This window comes from Nicotiana sylvestris, chromosome 6 (assembly GCF_000393655.2).
Source record: "Nicotiana sylvestris chromosome 6, ASM39365v2, whole genome shotgun sequence".
NCBI classification, from domain to species: domain Eukaryota; kingdom Viridiplantae; phylum Streptophyta; class Magnoliopsida; order Solanales; family Solanaceae; genus Nicotiana; species Nicotiana sylvestris.
In genome coordinates this window covers 155,417,969-155,440,900 of record NC_091062.1, presented here as the reverse complement: position 1 = coordinate 155,440,900, position 22,932 = coordinate 155,417,969, and the positions used below count along the sequence as shown (strand labels likewise).

Genomic DNA, 22,932 nt, shown 5'->3' with positions numbered 1-22,932 from the left:
TGGTTGGTAAGCTCCCCTTCCTTGGAGTTGGCAGGTCTATACCTTGGAGTCCATTTTATGTATACATGTTTGATGGTAGGTCGAGGCCCTACCCGACCATGATACACTTCAGCTATCTCTAGAGGCTTGTAGACAAGTCCTGTATAGTTTGTATATCAGTAGATGTTCATGTCAATCTAGTCAGCCTGCACAGTTATATATATATATATATATATATATATATATATATATATGAGCTTTTGGGTATATTTACCCCTCAAATGAGAGAGACGATATTTTCAGATGATTCAGAATATGGCCTTATCAGCCTAAGTTGAGGGTTACCCCTCTAGAGTTCACAGTTGCAGAGTGTTACATTCGAGCTGAGTATGGCACCGGGTGCCAGCCACGCCTTTTCAGGTTTGAGGTGTGACAAAATTGGCCCAAATAATGTCGGATTCTATGCCCATGCACTTTGAAGATTCTAAGTCCATCCCTAGATTCTTAATCCACGACACCAAAAGAGTAAACATGCATAATCTTGAATGGCCCCGACCATTTTGATTCAACTTATTTGGGAACAACTTAAAGCTTGAATTGTGGAGAATAACCAAGAGCTCAGGGTGAAATTCCCTTTTGTTGATCTTCTTGCCATGGAGGAATTTCATTCTTTACTTATACAAAAAATCACTCTCATATACCTGAAACTGAAATTCATCCATTGCATTGAGTTGAGACACTCTTAAGTTTGGTGGATCAACCCAATTTGACTTGAACTTTAATGGCTTGATGGTAGAAGGTTTGGTTGGAGTAATAACTCGATTATCCAAGTGAAGGGACAACTTCTTGGGCTTGTAAGAATATGAATCGCCCTTAGTCATCATGGATTTATTGTGACCTTCCATGGCCTCATTGTTCGAAATAAAGACCACCGCTTGTAGAGCTTATTCAATGTAAATATCTTCCATGTCATCGTCTACCACATCGTCCACCACATCAACTACGTACATCACACCATAGTCATGTGGTTGTTTTATTGACTTTTGTATATTAAAAATTGCCTCTTCATCCTTCAATCTAAATTTAAGCTCTCCCACTTCAACATCACAAATAGCTCGCCCGGTAGCCAAGAAAGACCTGCCAAGGATGATTGAAATTTCTACATCCACTTCACAATCCAATATTAAAAATTCAGCGGGGAAATAGAAATGATCCATTTTGACAATGACATCATCGATGACACCCAATGGTTTCTTCAACATTCGATCCGCCATTAACAACTTTATTGTGATAGGTTTAGGAGCCCCCAAACCTAACCTTTTGAATATGACATATGACATCAAATTGATACTAGCCCCCAAATCACACAAAGCTTTTGTGAAGCTTGTCAACCCAATAGCACAAGGTATAGTATAAGCCCCCGGGTTTTCCATCTTTTTAACCCCGGTTTGTGACCTTGATGGTCTCAAAATTATCATTCTTCTTCTTAGTGATCAAGTCCTTCATGAATTTTGCATAACTCAACATCTTTTCAAGAGCTTCTAAAAAAGGAACATTGATGGTAATTTTATTCAAAATATAATAGAACTTTTGTATTTGACCTTATTGTTGTTGCTTTGCAAATCAATATGAAAATGGAGGAGGCGGTCTCGGTAATTTCTTGTACACTCTAGGTACTTCCTTGCTTTCATTATTGATTGGTTCTTTCTCCTTTTGAGGGACCTCTTTTGAATTTTGATAAATTCTTGGTACTTGGTGGACCTTTTCAACAACAATTGGACTTACTATTGGCACCTCTACTTGGGAACTTCAATCACCTCGGGTGTCTCATTGACCAAAAGAGGTACATCTTGATTAGGAACTTCATACATTTTAGGAGGATCATCAACCTTGGGAATAGAAAACTTAAGAACTTTGGGACTCTTGACCTTAGAAAAAGTATATTTGAGAGGCAACTCCTCTTCATTATCATCATCCTCTACTACAATGGATCTCTTCTATAGAATTTTGCTCTGCCTCGTGGAAATGGCAAACCCACATTTTATTCCCTCATCTCTTTTTGGATGAATTGTATTACTAGGCAATGATCATTGTGGTCTCACTTTCAATTGAGAAGATATTTGACCCAATTGAGTCTAAATTTGCTTGATTGAAGTGGTATGAGCAACCACCACTTGATTCATTTCTCGCCTCTCTTTTTCAGACTGCTATTGATTCTTGATCATTCTTTCCATCATTCCTAAAAGCTAGTTTTCACTTGAAGAGTCACCTAGGTTGTTGTATAGAGGAGGTTGGTGGGATATTTATTGATATTGTTGGGAAGATCCACCACCTCGATTACCTTGATTACCGCCACTCCAACCTTGGTTTCCTTGATTGTTGTTCTCCCAATTTACTTGATTGTTATTGTCCCAATTTCCTTGGTTATTAATCGGCCTCCATTGTCCTTGGATAGATCCTTGAAAGTTACCTCGTTGATTTTTATAGTTGCTCACAAATTGAACTTCCTTATTTTGCTCTTGAAAAGAATCATCTTGAGTGTAACGTCCATCATCTTGTGAATACATCTCTGGTTGACGTTGATTACCCTTCATCTTTTTCTTAGAACCCAAGACATGAACACCTTCTACGACATGTACTTGCCGAGTTGCTTGAGTTTATTGAAGTTGCACTTTTGCAAGTTGATTCATAGTGGTGGTCAACTCGGCAATGGCTTAACCATGATCTTGCAACTCCTTGTTTAAGAATTATATTCGGATCCCCTTGAGGCACATTTGCTCGGGAGTGCCAAGATAAGATGTCTCTACCATCTTATCAAGCATGGCACAAGCCTCCGGGTAAGGCGTGGTCATGAAGTTTCCACCGGCAAGTTGGTTCACTACATATTAATTGGTTGTTTTAATCCCACGATAGAAGGTTTGTTGCAACATGTTCTCGATCATATCATTTTTAGGACATTCCTTAACCATGGTTCTATAGAGTTCCCAATTTTCGTGTAGTAGCTCATTCAGTTCTTGCTTGAATGCCAAGATTTCATCCCTCAAACTAGCTGTGAGCCCAAATGAGAAGAATTTGGCAATAAACTTCTCTACTAACTCATCCCAAGTATGTATAGAATGGTTTGATAAGCGCTCCAACCAATCCAAGGCTTTTCCTCCTAGTGAGAAAGGAAATAACCTTAATTTCAAAGCGTCCTCAGACATATTTTAAGTGCTTGTATGCATTTTGATGAGGTGCTCCGGTGAAGTAGTCTCTTTGCTCAAGCAAGGTGAGCATGACATTTATAATTTGAAAATTTTCTACCCTAATGCAAGGGGGGATTATTGTACTTGCAAATCCATCATTTAGTGCGGCATGTTGTTGAACCGGTTGGCCATGTAGATGTGGTGGTGGTGGAGGCAACAGAGGTTGGTGTTGGTTATTTCCTCGACCACGTCGGTTTCCTTAAATCGGAGCCGCTTCTTCTTCTACCATATCTTTATCAATGGCCCCAAGAGGCAAATCACCAATGTCATTGTTTTTCGCCATTGGTAACCTACAACAAGCACACACAAAACAAAGTATAACGAAGAAAAAATAAGAACTAAAGAAAACACACAATAACAATGTAACACAAGAACATTGTAATCCCGGCAGCGGCGGCAAAAATTGGTGACGTATAATCCTACTATTTATATGAAGGTAGCATGGCTGTTAGCAATAATAAACCCAACAAAGGTTGGGGTCGAATCCCACAAGGAGTATGTGTGTGTTTGAGTGTCCAAATTTGCGCAAACTCGATGATTCTTAATGTAATCATCAAACAATGCGTGGTTATACAATTATTTCTACAATTACTACTAAAGTTTAACTAAGGTATTTTATCAAACACGTAGAGTGAAAATAAGACTTAGTTGTAACAAATAAGAGAAAGGTGCTAAGATTGCTTCCCCTTTGTGTAGGCTATGCTTTTCGGTATACAAATATTCAATTCTAGTTAATAAAGCATATGTTATGACCTCACTTTCTATTCTACCAACTTAATGTCTTCTAACAATTAAGAGGTTTCTACCCCAATTTGCTCTTCCAAGACGACTAAGGAATGATGATAAGAAATTGATTAGCCCAAGTAGAAATCACACTATTCCTGTCACGACGCTAAATTCGGATCCGGTCGTGATGACGCCTCTCGTGAAGACAAGGCCAACAGACACAACTTCCAATTCATTTTATCAATTTTAATAACACAATTTAAGTCATTAACATGCTAATAATCCCAAAATAAAAGTGAAATAGTACAATTTACGGAAAAACCAACATAGCCCGACATCGGGGTGTCACCAGCCTAGAACATCTAAACATGTGTCTAAAAGTCTGAAAGAGTTATACAGTCTATTACAGAATTAGAAACAGAAGGTAAGATAGGAGGGAGAAACACTGGGCTGCGAACACCGAGCATCTACCTAGTTGTTTACCGTGAAAATGGCAATGACAATTAAATTTGTAAATGGGACTCTAAAAATAGGTGATCCATTTTTATGCTAGTTGTTAGAGTAGTTGATGCTAGGCATACATAGATGAGAGATGAAATGCGAGCTAACAATAGAGTTATAATCAAACCGAGAGATCAGTTATTTTGGGATTGAACTGGCCGATGGGGGGCCTCGAGGTTGATGCCTGGGCTCGAGATCGAGCTATTGGGGAAAAAAGGAAGGGAATAACAATTAGGATATAATTAGGGAAGGCTCTTTATGGTCAATATCAAGCAATAAATGAATAACAAGTATGAAAGCAATAAATGAAAAGTAGTCTCGTGCGTGCCAGTTAGAGAGAAAAAAGAGAGAGAGTTTTTATTGATATTATGTAGAATAGTTGGAGTCACTTACTTAAAGAGTGTCAATGATTCCCCTTTTTATAAGAGGGGGAAATCCAAACTTAGTACAAGATACGTTGAGCGGTAGAGGAAGCAGGATGGGACAGCTAATTACCTTCATGACGTATACGTAGACCAATGTTAGGTTTCTCAGGTAGACTTAATCAGCTCCGGATGAATTCTTCGGAAGCCTTCCATGGTCGTCGGAGTCTCAGCCAACATTATCCCCAGGCCGGGTATCGACAGATCTTGAGGGAAGTACCCGGCTCGAGGTCTCGAGCCTCCGATGCTACCTCCTAAAGCATTTTGTCAATGGGAAATTGGTCCCCCTCCCCGATTTTACCGTACATACTAGTGGACTCCGAATAGCCTGCTAAGATCAATCAACCCTCACTGGCGGGACCTGAAGCTCCTGAATTTGCACACAAGGTGCAGGGAGTATAGTGAGTACTCCAACTCAGTGAGTAATAAAAATAAATGAAGACTGAGCGATAAGAAATCACGTAAAACACAACAACATGTTATAAAGAGGTAGTGTAAAACCAAATAATACAATAAAATAGTAAAATCTTGTAAAAACACCTTAGTTCAGTGTAAGCTTCTTTAAAATATCTTTTTAACAATTAAGCAAATAAATGAGAAGTAGCTAGAAAGATAAACACATAAAATTCGCCCCTCGGGCACAATATCAACAGAATCAGCCCCTTGGCCAATAACATGGAACCACACCAGCCCCTCAGGCTATATCACATATCACACGGGGTACACGCGCTCACTGGGGGTGTACAGACTCCGGGAGGGGCCCCTTACGGCCCAAGCGCAATATCAAGCCATATCATGGCATAATCAAATAGGCTCTTGGCCTCATATCAACCCACCTCATGGCGTACAATTAGGGAAGGCTCTTTATGGTCAATATCAAGTAATAAATGAAGAACAAGTATGAAAGCAATAAATGAAAGGTAGTCTAGTGCATGCGAGTTAGAGAGAAAAGACAGAGAGAGAGAGAGAGAGAGAGAGTTGTTATTGATATTATGTAGAATAGTTGGAGTCACTTGCTTACAGAGTATCAATGATTCCCCTTTTATAAGAGGGGGAAATCTAAACTTAGTACAAGATATGTTGAGCGGTAGAGGAAGCGGGATGGGATAGCTAATTAGCTTCGTGACGTATACATAGACCAATGTTAGGCTGCCCAGGTAGACTTAATCGGCTCTGAATGCATTCTTCGGAAGCCTCCCATGCTCGTCGGGGTCTCCGCCAACATTATCCCCAGGCCGGGTGTCGACAGATCTTGAGGGAAGTACCCAGCTCGAGGTCTCGAGCCTTCGTGGTGACCTCCTGAAGCATTTTCTCAATGGGAAATTGGTCCCCCCCTATTTCACCGTACACCGATAGTCTCCGCGTTTCTTAGAGAGAAATGATAAGAAATGATTTTGACATCCCACTCTATGGGCTACCATAATGACGTTGTGCTGATGACGTAACCCTTCATGAGTGCCAAAACGTTTCACCGTTTTGCTTTTTCAGGGCTATTCGACGTGTTGTGATTTCTTGTTATTCAGGGTCATAATGTTGCCATTGATTCAGCTCCTATAAATGTATTGAATGCACCTGTTGTTACATTTTTTGAGGGCGATAATGGCACCATCGGTTACTTTGCCCTTTTCCACTATAAATGGGGCTTCCTGTGACAAGTTTTTCATCCAAGCATCCTCTGATATCTATCCTTTCCTCCTTTCTTGCTATCTTTATTCTTTGCTATTTCACTATGTTTGAGGCCCATGGCCTCAATATTTTACGGCGACATTATGCGCGCTACGGCCTATCTTCCGCACCTTCTCTGGTCGGACGAAGTTATGCTGCCTTGATGTTATTATTGTTGTTGTTGTTGTTATTGTTGTTCTCTTCGTTAGCTCAGGGTGATGAAGCAGAGGACCAATTTCCTCTGACCCGAGGAAGTATTTGGATTATACACGCTGCTCAAGAGGGGGATCGGATTATACACCGCTGCTCACCCTTCTTCCTCGACTTGGCGTATTACACCCCCTTTGGATTCCTTGAGGTATGACGTCACTTTATACTGGCTGTCGCCTCCCAGGCCGAGGAAAACGTCTCAAGAAGTGTCTTTATGATGGTAATTCTTGTTGAGTTCATACTAGCTAGATTTTTCACCCAGCCACTTCTTGTCTCCTATCGGCTTCTCCTTTGTCACTTTGCTCTTGTCCATCGCTTTCTTCTTCTATATCCTCCCTGTTGAAGATGCCATTCCGGGAGGATCGAGATGAGACTCCCGAGGGGATTGGGCTTGGAAGATATTGTCTTTGAGGTCGCACGTCCGAGGAGATGATACCGATGGTATCGCTATTGAGGACGCACCTTTGGGAATATGCTAGATTTCTTAGGCTTTTGTTGTATGTACACCCTTCCGCCTCTTTGTTACTGTGTAAGGAACCCCTTGCGGGCTTTTGTAACCATATGTAAGGGCCCCTCGAGGGACGTTGTAAGCAAATGTTTATGAATATAAAGATTTTTTCTTGATTCCTACTTCTGATGCTTGCCGTATTTCTTTATGCTTGCGGAGACCCCAAATGCACAATCCTGTTTTACGTTGCTAACACTGAACCCGGATGAGCGTATTCCTTCCGACCTTTGGTTGATGAAAATGGCTTCATGTGTGGTCTTTTGTGATTCCTTGGATTTTTCCTGAATAAGGATGATAAACTCGGGCCACCGGGACCCTGGCTTCGCGCAAAGATGAGAATAATGTTCTGGGGCTCAAAGTCGTGACATACCAGTTGAGTTCCATAATAACCTTTGAGAAGAAATTCGCTCGGGGATCCGTGTGGGGGGGCTGCATTTGATCTCTTGAAAACAGTCTCCGAGAGAAGACTTGCTCGCACTCGGACCACCCGAGAGCGCATTCAAGTGTAAATAGCCTTATGGTGCTATAGATAGATTCTGGAAAACGGTTTGTCCAACCCTGGATGGCACCCAGAACCAAGTTCACATTGGCAACGTTCAAAAAGTGCTCATTTCCCCAGGCCCTGATTCCCTTCGATGGAGATCCTCGAAGTCGGGTGTCATCCTTGTGTTGGAGAAGGCGTTGCCGGCTCCTTTGAGTGTAACCTTACCTTGATGGAGGTCTTCAAGGTTGGGTACCACCTCGGGACTGGAGAGGAAGTTATCGGCTAGCGTTCCCGGTCGGTTTTGAGGTAGGCGAATCGTCGCTGCCTTTCCCACATATAATATGAGGCAGTTTTCGCCTTCTCATGGGTCACCCCATTTTAAGCAGTTGCCATTTTCTTTCTGCGCCATATTTTTAGTATTCCGGCATTAACACGCCTGCACATCTTTTTGCCTTTTTGTTCTTCAACTTTGCGACCGTTATGGCGGCTATGTTGGTGTTTACCCGACAAGGGGGGAGAGCTCCGCCCCCGGTCTTCGAGACCATCAGGGTCTATTGACTCCACGGTGTCAATGGTTTACACCCTTCATTGCTATCGTTGAGGATGACAGAGACTGGATATGGGCAAGCCGCTTCGCCCGGGTTTTGACTGCTGGCATTATACCTTAGGAGCCCGTATTATTTATTGGAGAATGGAGCTATACTCTTAGGTGATGCACCCCGTGCTTCATCAGTTCTACCTGTCACACCTCCTTTTTTCCTACACCCCGTAAAGGGTATAAGGGAGTTTTTTCAATTAAAGGACAATTGAAACGGGATTACTTACATTAAATTCAGAGTCGCCACTTGGGATAATTTATGGTGTCCCAAGTCACCGGTTAGAATCCCGAATCGAGGAAAATATTGACTCTGTATTACAGTCCGCGAGCCAGAAATCCAGGTAATGAATTTTGTTAAACCGAGAGAAGGTGTTAGGCACTCCCGAATTCCATGGAACTAGCACGGTCGCTTAACAATTTATACTTGGCTTAAATTATTTAATTACATGTTTAGAAACTACATGCATTTTACCTTTACCGCTTTTAACTACGTGATGTGCTCGTACTTAAAGAATTATCGAGTTATGCATACGTATAGTCGTGTGGTTTGGCGTGTCAAGAGTCATGTCAAGCGTACGTGCACACAATTCACAACACTTAGTTTATTTAAAAAAAAACTAAGTCAAAGTCGCGCGGACGCGTACCTTAATTTATTTTGAAAATCGTAATTATGTCACGCGAACATGTACACAATCACGATGATTGATTTATTAAGATCATATCTAAAAGCATACTATCGATTTGGTTCTGATGTAAATATGTGAATGCAAAATTTTCATGGATCAACAGTGAGCCTTCCTCATTCTCACATTTTAGGATTAAAACTTCAAAAAATTAAATACTTGCAGTCTTAAGAACTATGTTAACAGAAAACAAAAATATTACCACCAAAAGCGACAAATTTTGCTAACATAGAAAACTGAGCAAAACGAAAAATGAAACTTTATAGTATTTTGATATTAAAACAAAACTTCAAACAAGCTACCTAGAGCACTTTATGAATTATATATCTTAAGAACATAATCTTTCTCTAGCACATAATCTTTCTTCTCCCTCTTTTTTTAAAAAATAAAACATTCCTACCAAATTAACACTTATAAATTTCCAACTTTCATGGCTAGGTAGTTAAAAATTATAAATGTTTAATCAGAGAAGAAAAACTTTTCTTTATGTAAAAGAAACTTGCTACAATCTTATAAAGAAAGTTTATTATAGTTTATAGCCTATTCACAAGAATGATTAGAAAAAGTTAACCTATTTGTGACTTAAGGATACTATAGCACTATTTTTGTCCATAATTAACAACTCTTTATTACTGTTTTAAAATTTTGGCCGTAATTGCGCGAACACATACTCCGGTTTATTTTTAGAAATCTTGATTGTATTACGCGGACGTATACACAATCACAATTGTGTTTTTAAACGGCCTTAAAGGCTTTTCTACGAATATTAATCATTTTTATATCTAGGTTATGAAACTAATGCGGGGGCCATGCAATTTGTCACTTTCTATTATCTATATAGTCCACCTCCACTATTTGAAAGAAATTAGTTGTCTACACGTTAAGGGATTGGGCTTTTACTCATGGTATACTGCTTGTTCAAGTAAAAAGGAGCAGCCCACGTTGGATTGCTGAAACTACCAAATAAATAAAGCCCCATTAACTAACATTATGCGGGCCTGGTATACGAGTCGTTGGGCTCCAAGTGAGACCAATATCAAAATCTTAGAGATATCATGGACCATTCCCTATTTTGAACTTGTCCTAGTGGTTAAAGGCCCACAATACTGAAACTCAGATTCGACTTTCAAGGCTTGGGCCAACAACGAGCCCAACTGCAAATTGATGACTCATGAAGCTCAAACATACTAACTCTAACATTAACTTTAACTTCTACTAAATAATTTGAGAAACTTACAAAATGAACATAATTAATGTCTCTATTATATAGATGGCTAAACTAACATTTATACCCTAACACCAATTAACACCAGAATATTGATGATAAAGCTTTCGACATCTTAATTTAAGATAAAGAATTCAAAGGCTTCCTATTAAACTGACCAAAACTCCATATGAGCTAACAATATATACGAAATAGGATAGTAAATACTAACATATCCTCAACTTGAAACAGTAAAGCGTCAATCCAAACCAGCAGAGTGATATTATGACTTAAACATAATAGAAATGAATACATGCTCCTCTCAACAGTAATGAATACAAAGGTTGACTTACACATTGATCAACAAATGAACTAGCTATTCAGCCTTGCAAACACATATAACTTCCAGATCTTAACTAGCATTTATCATAACCTTTCACAAACATTTAGCAACCAGCATAATGAATTACAAATTGTTACTAACACATCATTCCTTATTCAAAATAGAACTGTAGGAGACATAGGAAAATTAAATTGAATCAGATGACTTTTAAAAATGCAGAAACATCAAGCATACGATTATATTATTACAAACATCAACTTGAGTACACCAAACTTCATGTCCATCTCCTTTTCACACATTAGAAGGTGAGATGAAATACCTGGAAATGAGAGTAAAGAGGGGTAAGGTGCAGCAGTAGCATCAACAGGACTCAGCAGTAAAAATAAACCAAAGGAAACCAGTTTTTCTTTTAGCCAAATTCAGCCCAGTAGAAGGATCAACTGATACTTAATAATCAAAAACAGTCAGAACTTGAACCAAATACTTGAAAATCAGCACATTAAAATCATTTCAACCTATGATTATTCAGGAATTGTTTCACAAATGAAAAGCCTCAAAATCTCGGAAATTTTAATGGAACAATTAGTATATATTTTTTTAGTATTTCAGAATCTCTCCTCTCTCTCTCTCTTTTGTATCCCTTTTCTATCTCCTCCTTCTTATTTTCAGCTCCCTTAAATGGGCATTCAATTAGTGCATTTTCCACTACAACTTATCTTCTCCATTTTAAATTATCCACTCAAATTAGTGGTTTTAGTTAATTCAATAATGCAAATACTACCCTACCACTATTAGAAGCTTCTCAATTAGTGACCACTTGCATAAAACTTATAATAGTCAATTCTTATTAATACAATGTTAAACAAGAAATTATACCAAATTACTGAACTAATCCTAATTATTCTGACTAAGTGATTAAACGAGATACGATTTCAAAGTTTTCTAATATCCCAATTATACGAAACAAATCTACGAAACCAATCTTAAAGAAACAAACAGTGAACAGAATAATCTATACCAGAGTACTGATCGAATTTCAATTGAAATTGACCAAGAAAAGAAAAAGAGACGAGGAAGACGAATATCAGAATAACACTATTGTAAATAAACAAAGACTAAGAAAGAACTCACCGGACATGCTCGAACTTAGATTTGGCTTTGATACTCTAACTTACCCCAAACTAATGCTAATCATTTGTTCTTTATCAAGAACAAATGAACAACATCGGTTTTGTAGTGAATCGATCTTCTAATAACAAAAACTAGAGGCTTGGATCGATGCATGTCATCAGGCTCAACGGAAACTGATTTTGAACTTTTAAGGTTTGAACTTAGATTTAAAATTCGACGAGTTCCGGTCAGATTCGAAGGAAACCAATGATGGATTTGGTATGAGGGAGGTATGGGGGTTGTGTGGTGTTAATTTGAGGTTGATTGGGTAGGCTAGGGTTCCGGGATTTTGGGATCGGACAGCCTCGATTGAATATTCGAAAAGTACTAAGGTGATTCGAGGGAAACCGATCGGGGATTTGGAAAGAGGGGGTTGGGGTGGTTCTGGGGTGTGATTTTGGAGGTGAACGGAGCCGGCGCCGCCACCGTAAGGCGTTGGGAAATGGTGGCGGCTGGTCTGTAGAGTTTGGGTGAGGAAGATGAGCGATGAGCTGGGGGGGTTATGAGGGGGGTGGGGTATGTTTGGACAAATATATATTGGGGGTGAAATTGGATCCAGGCCGTTCGATCAAACAAGATCAATGGCTTGGATCATCTGTCTAATGGAGCGATGTCGTTTGAGTGAATTAGAGACCGGATCGGTCTCAGATGAAACGGGTCGGATACAGGTGATGGGGTGCATTCTAAACCGTTGGATAAACAATTTTTAACGGCCCAGATTGAAGCATATCCAAACGACGTCATTTGGTTTAGTATGGTGATGGGCTGGGTATTGGGGCGGGTTTGGACCGGGCCGGACTGGGAGGGTTTCAGGTGTATTTGATTTGGGCCTCTTGAATTAAATTGAATTTGGCCCAAATTTGACTTCCTTCTCTTTCATTAATTCTTTTTCTTTTCTTTTCTTCCTTTTTCTTTCAAAAATTAAAACTTAATAATCCTAAATTAAATTATAAAAGTCCTAAATTAGCTTAAAAATATTAATTAACTTTAAATAATACCTATCACAAATAATTAAACACTATATTAAAAGAAAATCACACAATTTGACCAAAATACAAAAATATGTTATTTTTTGTGAATTTTCATTTATGTAAAACACCTAATTATTAATTAATTCTAAAAATATAAAAATTAAATCTTAAATGCAAATGCTATATTTTTTGTATTTTTAATGCATTAATAAAATTAAACATGCACACAAACATATGCAAATAATCAGGAAAATCGCATAATAATTCCTAAAAATAACACATTATTAAAGAAAAGACCTAATTTTGGGAATTCTTTTGGAGTAATTTGGATGAGGCAAAATATCACGTGCTCACACTACATATGGCGAGAGCATATAGAGTAGTTGTGTCTTCCTCCCTTCTTCTATAGTGGTTCTGCGGGCGTCGAGCGACGTTCTTGACCTTCCAGGCTTGGCCCGAGGATTTTGGTGGCCCACTCATCCTTCAAGGAGTGTGAGTGGTGAGTTTTTTCCCGGCACAGAAGCGAAGCAAAATACCATGGTGAGCATTGAGCTTATTCCTTTCTAGTTATCACCTTACACTTCTTACTAAGTTTTCTTCTATAGGCCTCTAACAAGCTTGAGTTCGGACTGCTTCATTGCAGAGCTAGGCTCGGGAAGGCCCTGGATGAGAGTATGTCCCTTAGGCTCCTTTGCAAGGAGAAGGAAGTCGAGTTGATGTACTGGCGATATGGAGCATATCGAAGCTCGAATTGCGAGAGCTATTTGATGGGGCAGGTAACTTCTTGTGGTATGTGCTTTGCTCTTTAACCTGTTGGGTTAACTTCTTGCCTATCTTAGTTGCAGAAGAAGACGGAGGCTCTGGAGCACCTCAGGGGTAAAGCCGACCGAGTTAGGAATGACTATGGCTAGCTAAGAGCTCAGGTTCAGGCTCAAGCTTCAAAGGAGAAGGGTGCCTTGGCTAAAGTTCCTGCCTTTGAAGTCCAACTCCACTTGGCTTGTGACAACGCTTCAGTTCAAGAGGATATGATCATGAAGTTCGATTCCAGACTTTCGAAGGTTAGGGCCGAGATCGTTGATGCTCGAGCTGAAGAAGAATTGAGCCGGTCGAAGGCTGATCAGGAGATGGCGATTCATTTGAAGGACACTACTGATGCCCAAGCCGAGTTGAAGAGGGCCCTCGATCCTGAAGAGAGGATTGAGGAATATGTTCGTTGCAGATCCTGAAGCAAGGTACATGAAGAGATCGGCGCCAGGGGTTTTGTTCTCACGGAAGATCTAGCTTGGGTGAGGGCGGACGAGCGCGATCCTCGGTCACTTTTGGCCGACGCCGTGGAGAGTGAAGAAGAGGCTGGTGGGCTGTAGTCTTCTGGGGCGTAGACTTTGCCATTTTGTATGTGATATTCGTAGAGCTCATTTGTAGATGGAGAATACACTTTTTTATGTATGTAAATAAAATAAAACCTGAAACTTTCTTTCCTGTGTATCCCTTTCTGCTTGGCTTCTGCCTAGTGGGCTGGTTTTGGAGTTGGCGAGAATCCTTAGATTCGTAATATGGCTCCAGGGCTCAACAGGCAGTCCCGAAGGCTCTTTCATGTTCGGTTGATGCGGCCTTTAACGTAAGCTGGCGTTAGGGCTCTTACACTTTGCTCAACTATTTTGGGTTCAGTCTCCGAGTCTGGTTTTGATTCTAGCCTACTCGACCCTCAAGCTTTTGTATCTTCATGGGCGGACGATAATGGATCCTATGCCTTGCCCTTGGGCATTTGTACTTTAACAATTTTGGGTTCAGTCTCCGAGTTGGGTTGCGACTCGAGCTTAATTGACCCTCAATTTTTTTTTTGTGATGACGACAATGGCTCTTATGCCTTGGGTCGAAGCGACCTTTTAGGTATGTGGCCCTAAGGCTCGTGAAGCTGGCGATGATGGTTTTACGCTATGCCCTTATGTAGAGTTAACTATTTTAGATCCGGTCTCCGAATCGGGTTACGACTCAAGCTCATTTTAATACTCAAGTTTTCAAATTTTAAGCTGGCGACAGTGGCTCTTATGCTTTTGGTCGTTGTGACCTTGTGTGGCCTTGAGGCTCATTTGGCTGGCGATAATAGCTCTTACGCTTTTGACCTTAGGCATATATAGGCTTTGTTTTCCTCACGTTAAGGACTTTTTGAGATGATTTTGCCTGACCCGTCGTTTATTCGGGAAGAACCTCGATTTCAAGTCGTTAGCGGCAATGTTCGAGCACCTCAGAAGGTTTAGCTCGTACGCCGAGTGGCTCGAAGCCTTTGTAATTTGGAGCTGACATGGTCGAAGATCGTTTGCCTGTTCGAGGGTAGCCTATTTTAACCAGTTCTTTTGGAAGTAGATTCGAAGTAATGGCCTGTGATTTTGTAGCGACGGTCGGGCATCCCCGAGTCGCGTTAACTTGGCTGGTGCAGCCGTATTGGCCGTAGTCATTTGTGTTTGGCCGGAGCCATTTTTGATCCCGAGTGTGGTAGTTTAGGCATTTACATTGAGGGTATGCCCTTTCGGGAGTCTTATAAATGCGACATATCGCCTAAACTTCGGGATCGAGTTTTATGCCTATAGTAAGGTCTTACAAAATTTTCATGCCTGTTGAGGTCTTACAGTTTTTTCATACCTGTAGAGGTCTTATAGTTTTTTCATGCCTGTTGAGGTTTTACAGTTTTTTCATGCCTGTTGAGGTCTTATAGTTTTTTCATGCCTATTGAGGTCTTACAGTTTTTCCATGCCTGTTGAGGTCTTATAGTTTTTTCATGCCATTGAGGTCCTACAGATTTTGTTGCTATGTTGAATAGACCTTGCTAGATCGAGTTTGCCCACTCAGGGTCTTACGACCTCAGGTTTTTAAGTGAGTGGTGACTGGCGACAGTCTCCAAGTCATCGAGTTTGCTTAGGCTCGAAGGCCGTTACTCACAAGTTCGGAGTTGCCTCATTGAGGGCTTACGAGCATGAGGTTCCATCCCTTGAGGCCGTGCGTTTCTCTTTCGAGCTTTTGACGTTAGTCCCCGAGTACTCGAGGTACCTTCGATGTTGGAGATGCTTAGCGATTTCTGCGTTGCCTTAGCTGAAGGCTTTATGGTTTCAGAGTTTTGACCCGGAGGTCGTCTGAGTGTTGAATTACCGATGTTAGTCCCCGAGTGTTTGGGACGTTTTCGGCGGAGGAATTGTTGCCTTATATTGCGAAGGTTTTTTTGACAAAAGATATTCTTTGATTATTCGGTATAATAATACACGTATTCGCTGATGGGATCCTGGCTATATGGACTCAGTTCATTTGACCTTTTGGCCCTGTACATTACTTTCCTACAAGGACCCCATTTGGCGTTTCATGACTTTTCTGAGCGGGTGGCTTCTTGGGGGAATGCCCCCAAACATTCAAAGTTGACTGCAAAAGACGTTTTGAGCATTTGTTGAGTTTCCCTTAGGTAGCACGCAGATGTTGCCTCGGTAAAAACCCTACCGGTAAAACCTTCTTTTGGGACAAAAACTCGGTCGAAGGAAAAGAGTGCAACAGGTGCTTTTTTGAAACTTAAGGTCTTCGGGCAGGGTTAGCATTCTGACCGCTCCGATCGAGTGCCTGCATAAGGGTTAGTCCTAAATTCGAAACAAAAAGGGAGATGGTCGTACCTTGAAGTGAGATATGCCGGCGACGCCTAGGGGATTGATACGCTACAATCGTGAGGGCTGATTTGTTTCAATTGCCCGATGTGAGGACACGGTATGGTCCTTTACTTCATTTTGCCAAGTTCGATCAAGGGTGATGCCCGATTTGTCCTTTGATTTACTCGAGGGCGGAGGTACGAGCGTTGGTGCCACATCGTGTATTGCAAACATTTCCCTTGCTGCATGCTGTTCCTTGTAGATGGTTTTAATTCCGTCCTTTGTTGGAAATTTCATCATTTGGTGAAGGGTGGACGGTACCTCTCTCATGCAATGTATCCACGGCCTCCCGAATAAGGCATTATACTTTGTGTCTCCTTCGATGACATGGAATTTGGCATCTTGGGTCGTGTCGGCAACGGTGACCAGAAGGATGATTTTTCCTTTCGTTGTTTCACTTTCCATGTTGAATCCATTGAGGACTCGAGTGGCAGGCACGATTTGGTTGAGCAATCTGAGCTGCTCTATAACCCTCGACCTGACAATATTAGCCGAGCTACCTGGATCCACGAGTAGACGTTTTATTTGAAAAGAATTTACAAGGAAGGAGATTACCAGTGCGTCATTGTGAGGTTGAGACAAGGTCTCGGTGTCTTCTTCGCTGAATGTGAGGCCGTCCTTGGGAATATATCCCCGGGTCCACTTTTCTCTGGTGATGGATATTTTCTTTCTTCTCATTACGTGTTCCTGCGGGGCAGCGGCATCCCCCATTATCCTGTGAATGACATGTTGCGGCTCGTTCGCCTCGTTTTTCTTGGTTGCCTCCCTTTCCCGGAACTGATTTTTGGCTTGATCGTTAAGGAATTCCCAGAGATGTCCTTTGTTAAGAAGTCGAGCTACCTCTTCTCGTAGCTGATGACAATCCTCGGTTCTGTGGCCTTGCGTGTGGTGAAATCTGCATACCAATTTGTAATTCCTTTGCGAAGGATCCGACTGTATAGGTTTGGGCCACTTGGCGTCTCTGATTTTACTGATGGCGAACACAATATCCGACACATCGACGTTGAAGTCATATTCTGGCAAGTGGGGGGCACTTGTTTTCACTACGTTTCGATCGAACTTGGCTCTGTTGATGAGCCCTCGAGGATCCTGTCCTCGATCCACTCTCCGATCATTGTGAGGTAGGTTGCGCCTCGGGCCATTCCTCCTATCCTCGAGGTATGGATAATACCTTTCTTTGTTTTGTTTTGGTTCCTTTTCCAGGAGCCTGCTCGGGTATACTGAGCCCGAAGGGGCTCCCAGGTGGTTATCTTTGGCTCTGATGTTCGACTGGTACCGGTTGTGGACGTCTGACTAGGTCTCAGCTAGGTACTCGATCAAGTTCTGTTTCAGCTATTTTGAAGCCACCAAGCTTTGTTCATTCAGACCTTGAGTGAAGTCCTGCAATGCCCAGTTGTCGGAGATAGGCGGTAGCTCCATCCATTCCATCTGAAAGCGAGACACGAATTCCCGCAGCATCTCGTTCTCCCTTTGCTTGATTTTAAAAATGTCGGCCTTCCTCATCGCTACTTTGATGGCACCGGCATGTACCTTTACGAAGGAGTCTGCTAGCATGGAGAATTAACTTATCGAGTTAGGAGCCAAGTTGTGATACCACATCATGGCCCCCTTTGAGAGTATTTCCTCGAATTTTTTCAACAATACAGACTCGATCTCGTCATTCTTTATATCGTTGCATTTTACCGCACAAGTGTAGGCAGTAACGTGTTCATTAGGGTCAGTGTTCCCGTTGTACTTAGGGAGTCCAGGAATTCTAAACTTCTTTGGAATGAGTTTCGGGGCCGCCACATCGGGGAACGACCTTTATATGAACTTCTTTGAATCCACGCCCATGAGGACCGGCGACGCACCCAGGATCTGGTAAACCCTAGAGTTGTAGGTCTCAACCTTCCTGTCGTTGGCTGCTATCATTTTCTCTCCCGATTCGATCCTTTTGGTGAGATCCTCAAGCATTTTTACTATGGCCGGGTCAGCTATCGATCCGTTATTGCTCGATCTCTCGGGTACCTGTTTGGCTGGGGGAACTATTTACGGTGCTGCCGTGCTGGGAGTCTTGAGGTGGCTTTTTAACTAAGCAATAGCCAACTGTTGTGCCTACAACATTTCAAAAATAACATGAAGACTAACTTCCTGTTCTTCCCGAGGCGGGGTCTTCTGGGTTTCCTGTTGGTCGCTATGTTGTATACTTTTGTCGGTGTGTAAGGTTTCATCGACTTGCTGCGCGTCTTGTGAACCTGTATCCGCTGGAATCGATCCAGAAGCGTTATCGAGGCTCTGCGGTGGCGCGCTAACGACTGGAACGACCACACCGTTCTCTCCGTGGTTTTCAAGGTTGTCGTTCTCAAATCTGTTTAATGAGCCAGACATTTTGACCTGAAATCGAAGACCTTGGACAAGAATAAGTGTGAAAGATAACTTGCATTGTGTAATGAAACCAGCAAGAAAATAATCACTATTATTTTTAGCCCCACGGTGGGCGCCAAACTGTTTACCGTGAAAATGGTAATGACAATAAAATTTGTAAATGAGACTCTAAAAATACGTGATCTATTTTTATGCTAGTTGTTAGAGCAGTTGATGCTAGGCGTACGTAGAAAAGAGATGAAACGCGAGGTAAGACAGAGTTATAATCAAACCAAGAGATTAGTTATTCTAGCCTTGAACTGGCCGATGGGGGGCCTCGAGGTCGATGCCTTAGCTCGAGCTCGAGCTATCGGGGGTATCCAGGAAGGGAATAACAGTTAGGATATAATTAGGGAAGGCTCTTCATGGTCAATATCAAGCAATAAATGAAGAACAAGTATGAAAGCAATAAATGAAAGGTAGTCTCGTGCGTGCGAGTTAGAGAGAAAAGAGAAAGAGAGTTGTTATTGATATTATGTAGAAGAGTTGGAGTCACTTGCATACAAAGTGTCAATGATTCCCCTTTAATAAGAGGGGGGAATCCAAACTTAGTATAAGATATATTGAGCGGTAGAGGAAACAGGATGGGATAGCTAATTAGCTTCGTGACGTATACGTAGACCAATGTTAGGCTGCCCAGGTAGACTTAATCAGCTCCGGATGCATTCTTCGAAGCCTCCCATGCTCGTCGGGGTCTAGGCCAACATTATCCCTAGGCCAGGTGATGACATATCTTTAGGGAAGTACCCGGCTCAAGGTTCCAGCCTCCGAGGCAACCTCTTAAAGCATTTGGTCCATGAGAAATTGGTCCCCCCCTCGATTTCACCGTACACACTAGTGGACTCTGAATAGCCTGTTGGGATCAATCAACGCTCACTGGTGCGACTTGAAGCTCCTAAATCTGCACACAAGGTGCAGGGAGTAAAGTGAGTACTCCAACTCATTGAGTAACAAAAAAAAATGAACACGGAGCGATAAGAAATCACGTAAAACACAACAACATGCTATAAAAAGGCAGTGTAAAACCAATAAAATGCAATAAAACAGTGAAATCTTATGAAAACACCTTAGTTCAGTATAAGCTTCTTTAAAACATCTTTTTAACAATTAAGCAAGTAAATGAGAAGCATCTAGAAAAGATATACACATAAAATCCGCCCCTCAGGCACAATATCAATAGAATCAGCCCCTCGGGCAATAAAATGGAACAACACCAGCCCCTCGGGCTATATCACATATCACACTGGGTACCCGCGCTCACTGGGGAGTACAGACTCTGGGAGGGGCCCCTTATGGCCTAAGTGCAATATCAAGCCATATCGTGGCATAATCAAATAGGCTATTGACCTCATATCAAACCACCTCGTGGCATACAACTCAGGCCCTCGGCCTCATAATCATAATCAGCACAACACTGCTGCGGTGTGCAACCCGATCCCATAATAATCCTCACAACACAGGACCTCGGCCCTACTCAGTCAGAAATCTCTAAAGGCCACTCGGGCATAGTAAAACATGATGCTCAGCCCAAAATATCATTTAAACTGGAAAAAATAGAGTATGTCTGAGTTATGAAAATAGTAGAATATAGCATGACTCAGTTCAAATATAAAATCAAAACAGTGAGGAAATAGCAGTAAAAATCCCCTAAGGATCCAAAACAGTTGGCACGAGTCCCAAATATGGCATTCAGCCCAAAACATGATGATAGTAAACAATTTTCAATCAAATAAGTAGTAAAACAGTAATTCGGAATGGACTAAGTCGCAATCCCCAACGGTGCACGACCCCATGCTCGTCATCAAGCGCGTGCGTCACCTCAATGTAGCTCAACGATGTGAAATCCGGGGTTTCATACCCTCAGGACAACATTTACAATTATTACTCACCTCTATCCGGTCCAAACTCTAGCTCGCGATACCTTTTCCCCTCGAATCGGCCTTAGGATGCTCCATATCTAACCAAAATCAGTACATAGCCATCAAAATATACTAAGGGAAAAAATCCCACTCAAAAGTAATCAAAATATCACGCAAATCCCGAAGTTAACCAAAACTCGGCCCCGGGCCCACGTCTCAAAATCGGATAAAATTTACATCATTAGAATCCTTATCATTCGACGAGTTCATTCATATGAAAAGCACCAAAATCCAACCAAAAATGGCCCCTCAAATCCTCAAGTCAAGATCTCCAAGACCAAGCCCTAACCCCTCAATTTTCTTCCATAATTTCCACTAACAACATGATTAAACAATGGAAAAACTAATCATAAACTCAAGTAATAAAGCTTAGGGAACTTACCCAACTGATTCTTTTTGATTTCCTCTTGAATTCACTGCCTTAGCTCACTTCCCGTCTTCAAAAATGGAGAACTTAGAAAAAATTCGCGAAGGAAACATTATATACTTTCTAACCCCGGGATTCCGCACCTGCGGTCCATCCACCACATCTGCAGTACCGCTTCTGTGTTCCAAGACACCGCATCTACGCTTTTCACTTATGGGCCAATATCCGCATCTGTTATGCAATGCCCGCACCTGCGCTCCCTTACCGCTTCTCCGGTTCCAGCGGATCCTCCTCTTGGCCACATCAACAGATCCCTCTACGCTTCTGCGAGCCCGCACCTGCGGTCCCCTAGCCACAGGTGCGGTTATGACAGCAGGCTTAGCTTCAGCTGCTACATCCAAATTCCAATCTTTCCGCCAACCATCCGAAATTACCCCGAGGCTCCCGGGACCTCAACCAAAAGAACAACCAACTCCTATACCACTATCCAAACTTATATCAGTCTTCGAAACACCTAAAACAACATCTAACCAACCGAAACACCTCGGATTCAAGCCTAAGGTTCCAAAATCATCCAAATTTCTCTTTTAATCAAAAAGTCTATAAAACCACATCCGAATGACCTGAACTTTTGCACACACATCCCAAATGACATAATAAAGACCTACTACATATCTCAGAATTCCATTTAGACCCCTATATCAAAATCTCACCTACCAACCGAAAAACGCCAAAATTCCAACTTCGCCAATTCAAGCCTAAATCTACTCCAGGCCTCTGAAACCCATTACGATCATGCTCCTAAGTCCCAAATCATCTCCCAAAGCTATCCGAACCATCAAAATTCACATCCCAGTCCTATTTCACATAAGGCAATATCCGGTTAACTTTCCAACTTAACTCACTCAAAAGAGACTAAATGTCTCAACCCTCACCGAAACCTTTCTGAACCCAAGCCAACCAACCCGATAACACATAATACCTATAATCAAACCAATAAGAAACAGAAATGGGGGAAACAGAGCTGTAACTCATGAGACGATTGGCCGGGTCGTCACAATTCCTAGCTATATTTCTTTAATCATTGGTTAACCCACTTAATTCCTTAATAATTACTTTATACCTAAGCTAAGTTCTACTCTTCCAAGCTAGAACAAGCAAAATAGGCATGGATTTAGTATTTGTAACCACAAAATCAATCAATAAAGCATGGAGTAATTAGATAACATAAAGCTTAATCAAATTTGAATTTATATTAATAACCCAAAAACATAACCAAATTAGGGTTCACAATCCTAGCTTAATAAACTTAGCTAGAAATTTTAAGAAAGAAAAATACAAAAAGAGATGAAAAACTAACATAATAGCTAAAGTGAAAAGATAGATTGTGTAGAACAATGGTGAAGTCACCCAAAATCCCAAAAGCTGCTACACAATGCATTCTTTCATAAAGATGCCCTAGAATGACTTAAAGTAGCTATTTATACTAAGTCCCAAGAGTAGATAAAATTGCCCCGTCGGGCCAACTGTGAGGTCGACCTCAAGATGCAGTTGAACCGTAACGAATTCCAAAAGCTTCATTTCTTCAACTCTTTAGGTTTCTGTTGAACCATGTCCAATGGTTGGAGCAACCGTGTCCAATGGTCTGCCTAAAAATATTTTTGCTTCAACTTTTCTCCAATTTTAGATCTAAAGTGATGACTTCTTGCCCATTTTTAATATTGTCCAATTTCAAAGTTCTCATACAACTTCAAAACCTGAAAATACACCATCAAAGAACAATTATCCAATTTATTCCAACAAATGAGGCATTAAACTCTATCAAAATATAAGAACAATTAGCTAAAAATC

At 41.3% G+C, this 22,932-nt stretch overlaps 1 protein-coding gene across 1 annotated transcript; it reads right to left on the bottom strand.

The window, feature by feature from the left end:
- Positions 1–923: 923 nt before the first annotated feature.
- Positions 924–1,253, bottom strand: LOC104215292 (uncharacterized). Its single transcript, XM_009765061.2, has one exon. It carries the CDS (start codon positions 1,251–1,253, stop codon positions 924–926), a length of 330 nt encoding a protein of 109 aa, XP_009763363.2.
- Between the last annotated feature and the right edge of the window lie 21,679 nt (positions 1,254–22,932).

Coding starts and splice junctions, on each gene's coding strand:
- LOC104215292 (XM_009765061.2), bottom strand. CDS start 1,253: ATGGCGGATCGAATGTTGAAGAAACCATTGGGTGTCATCGATGATGTC.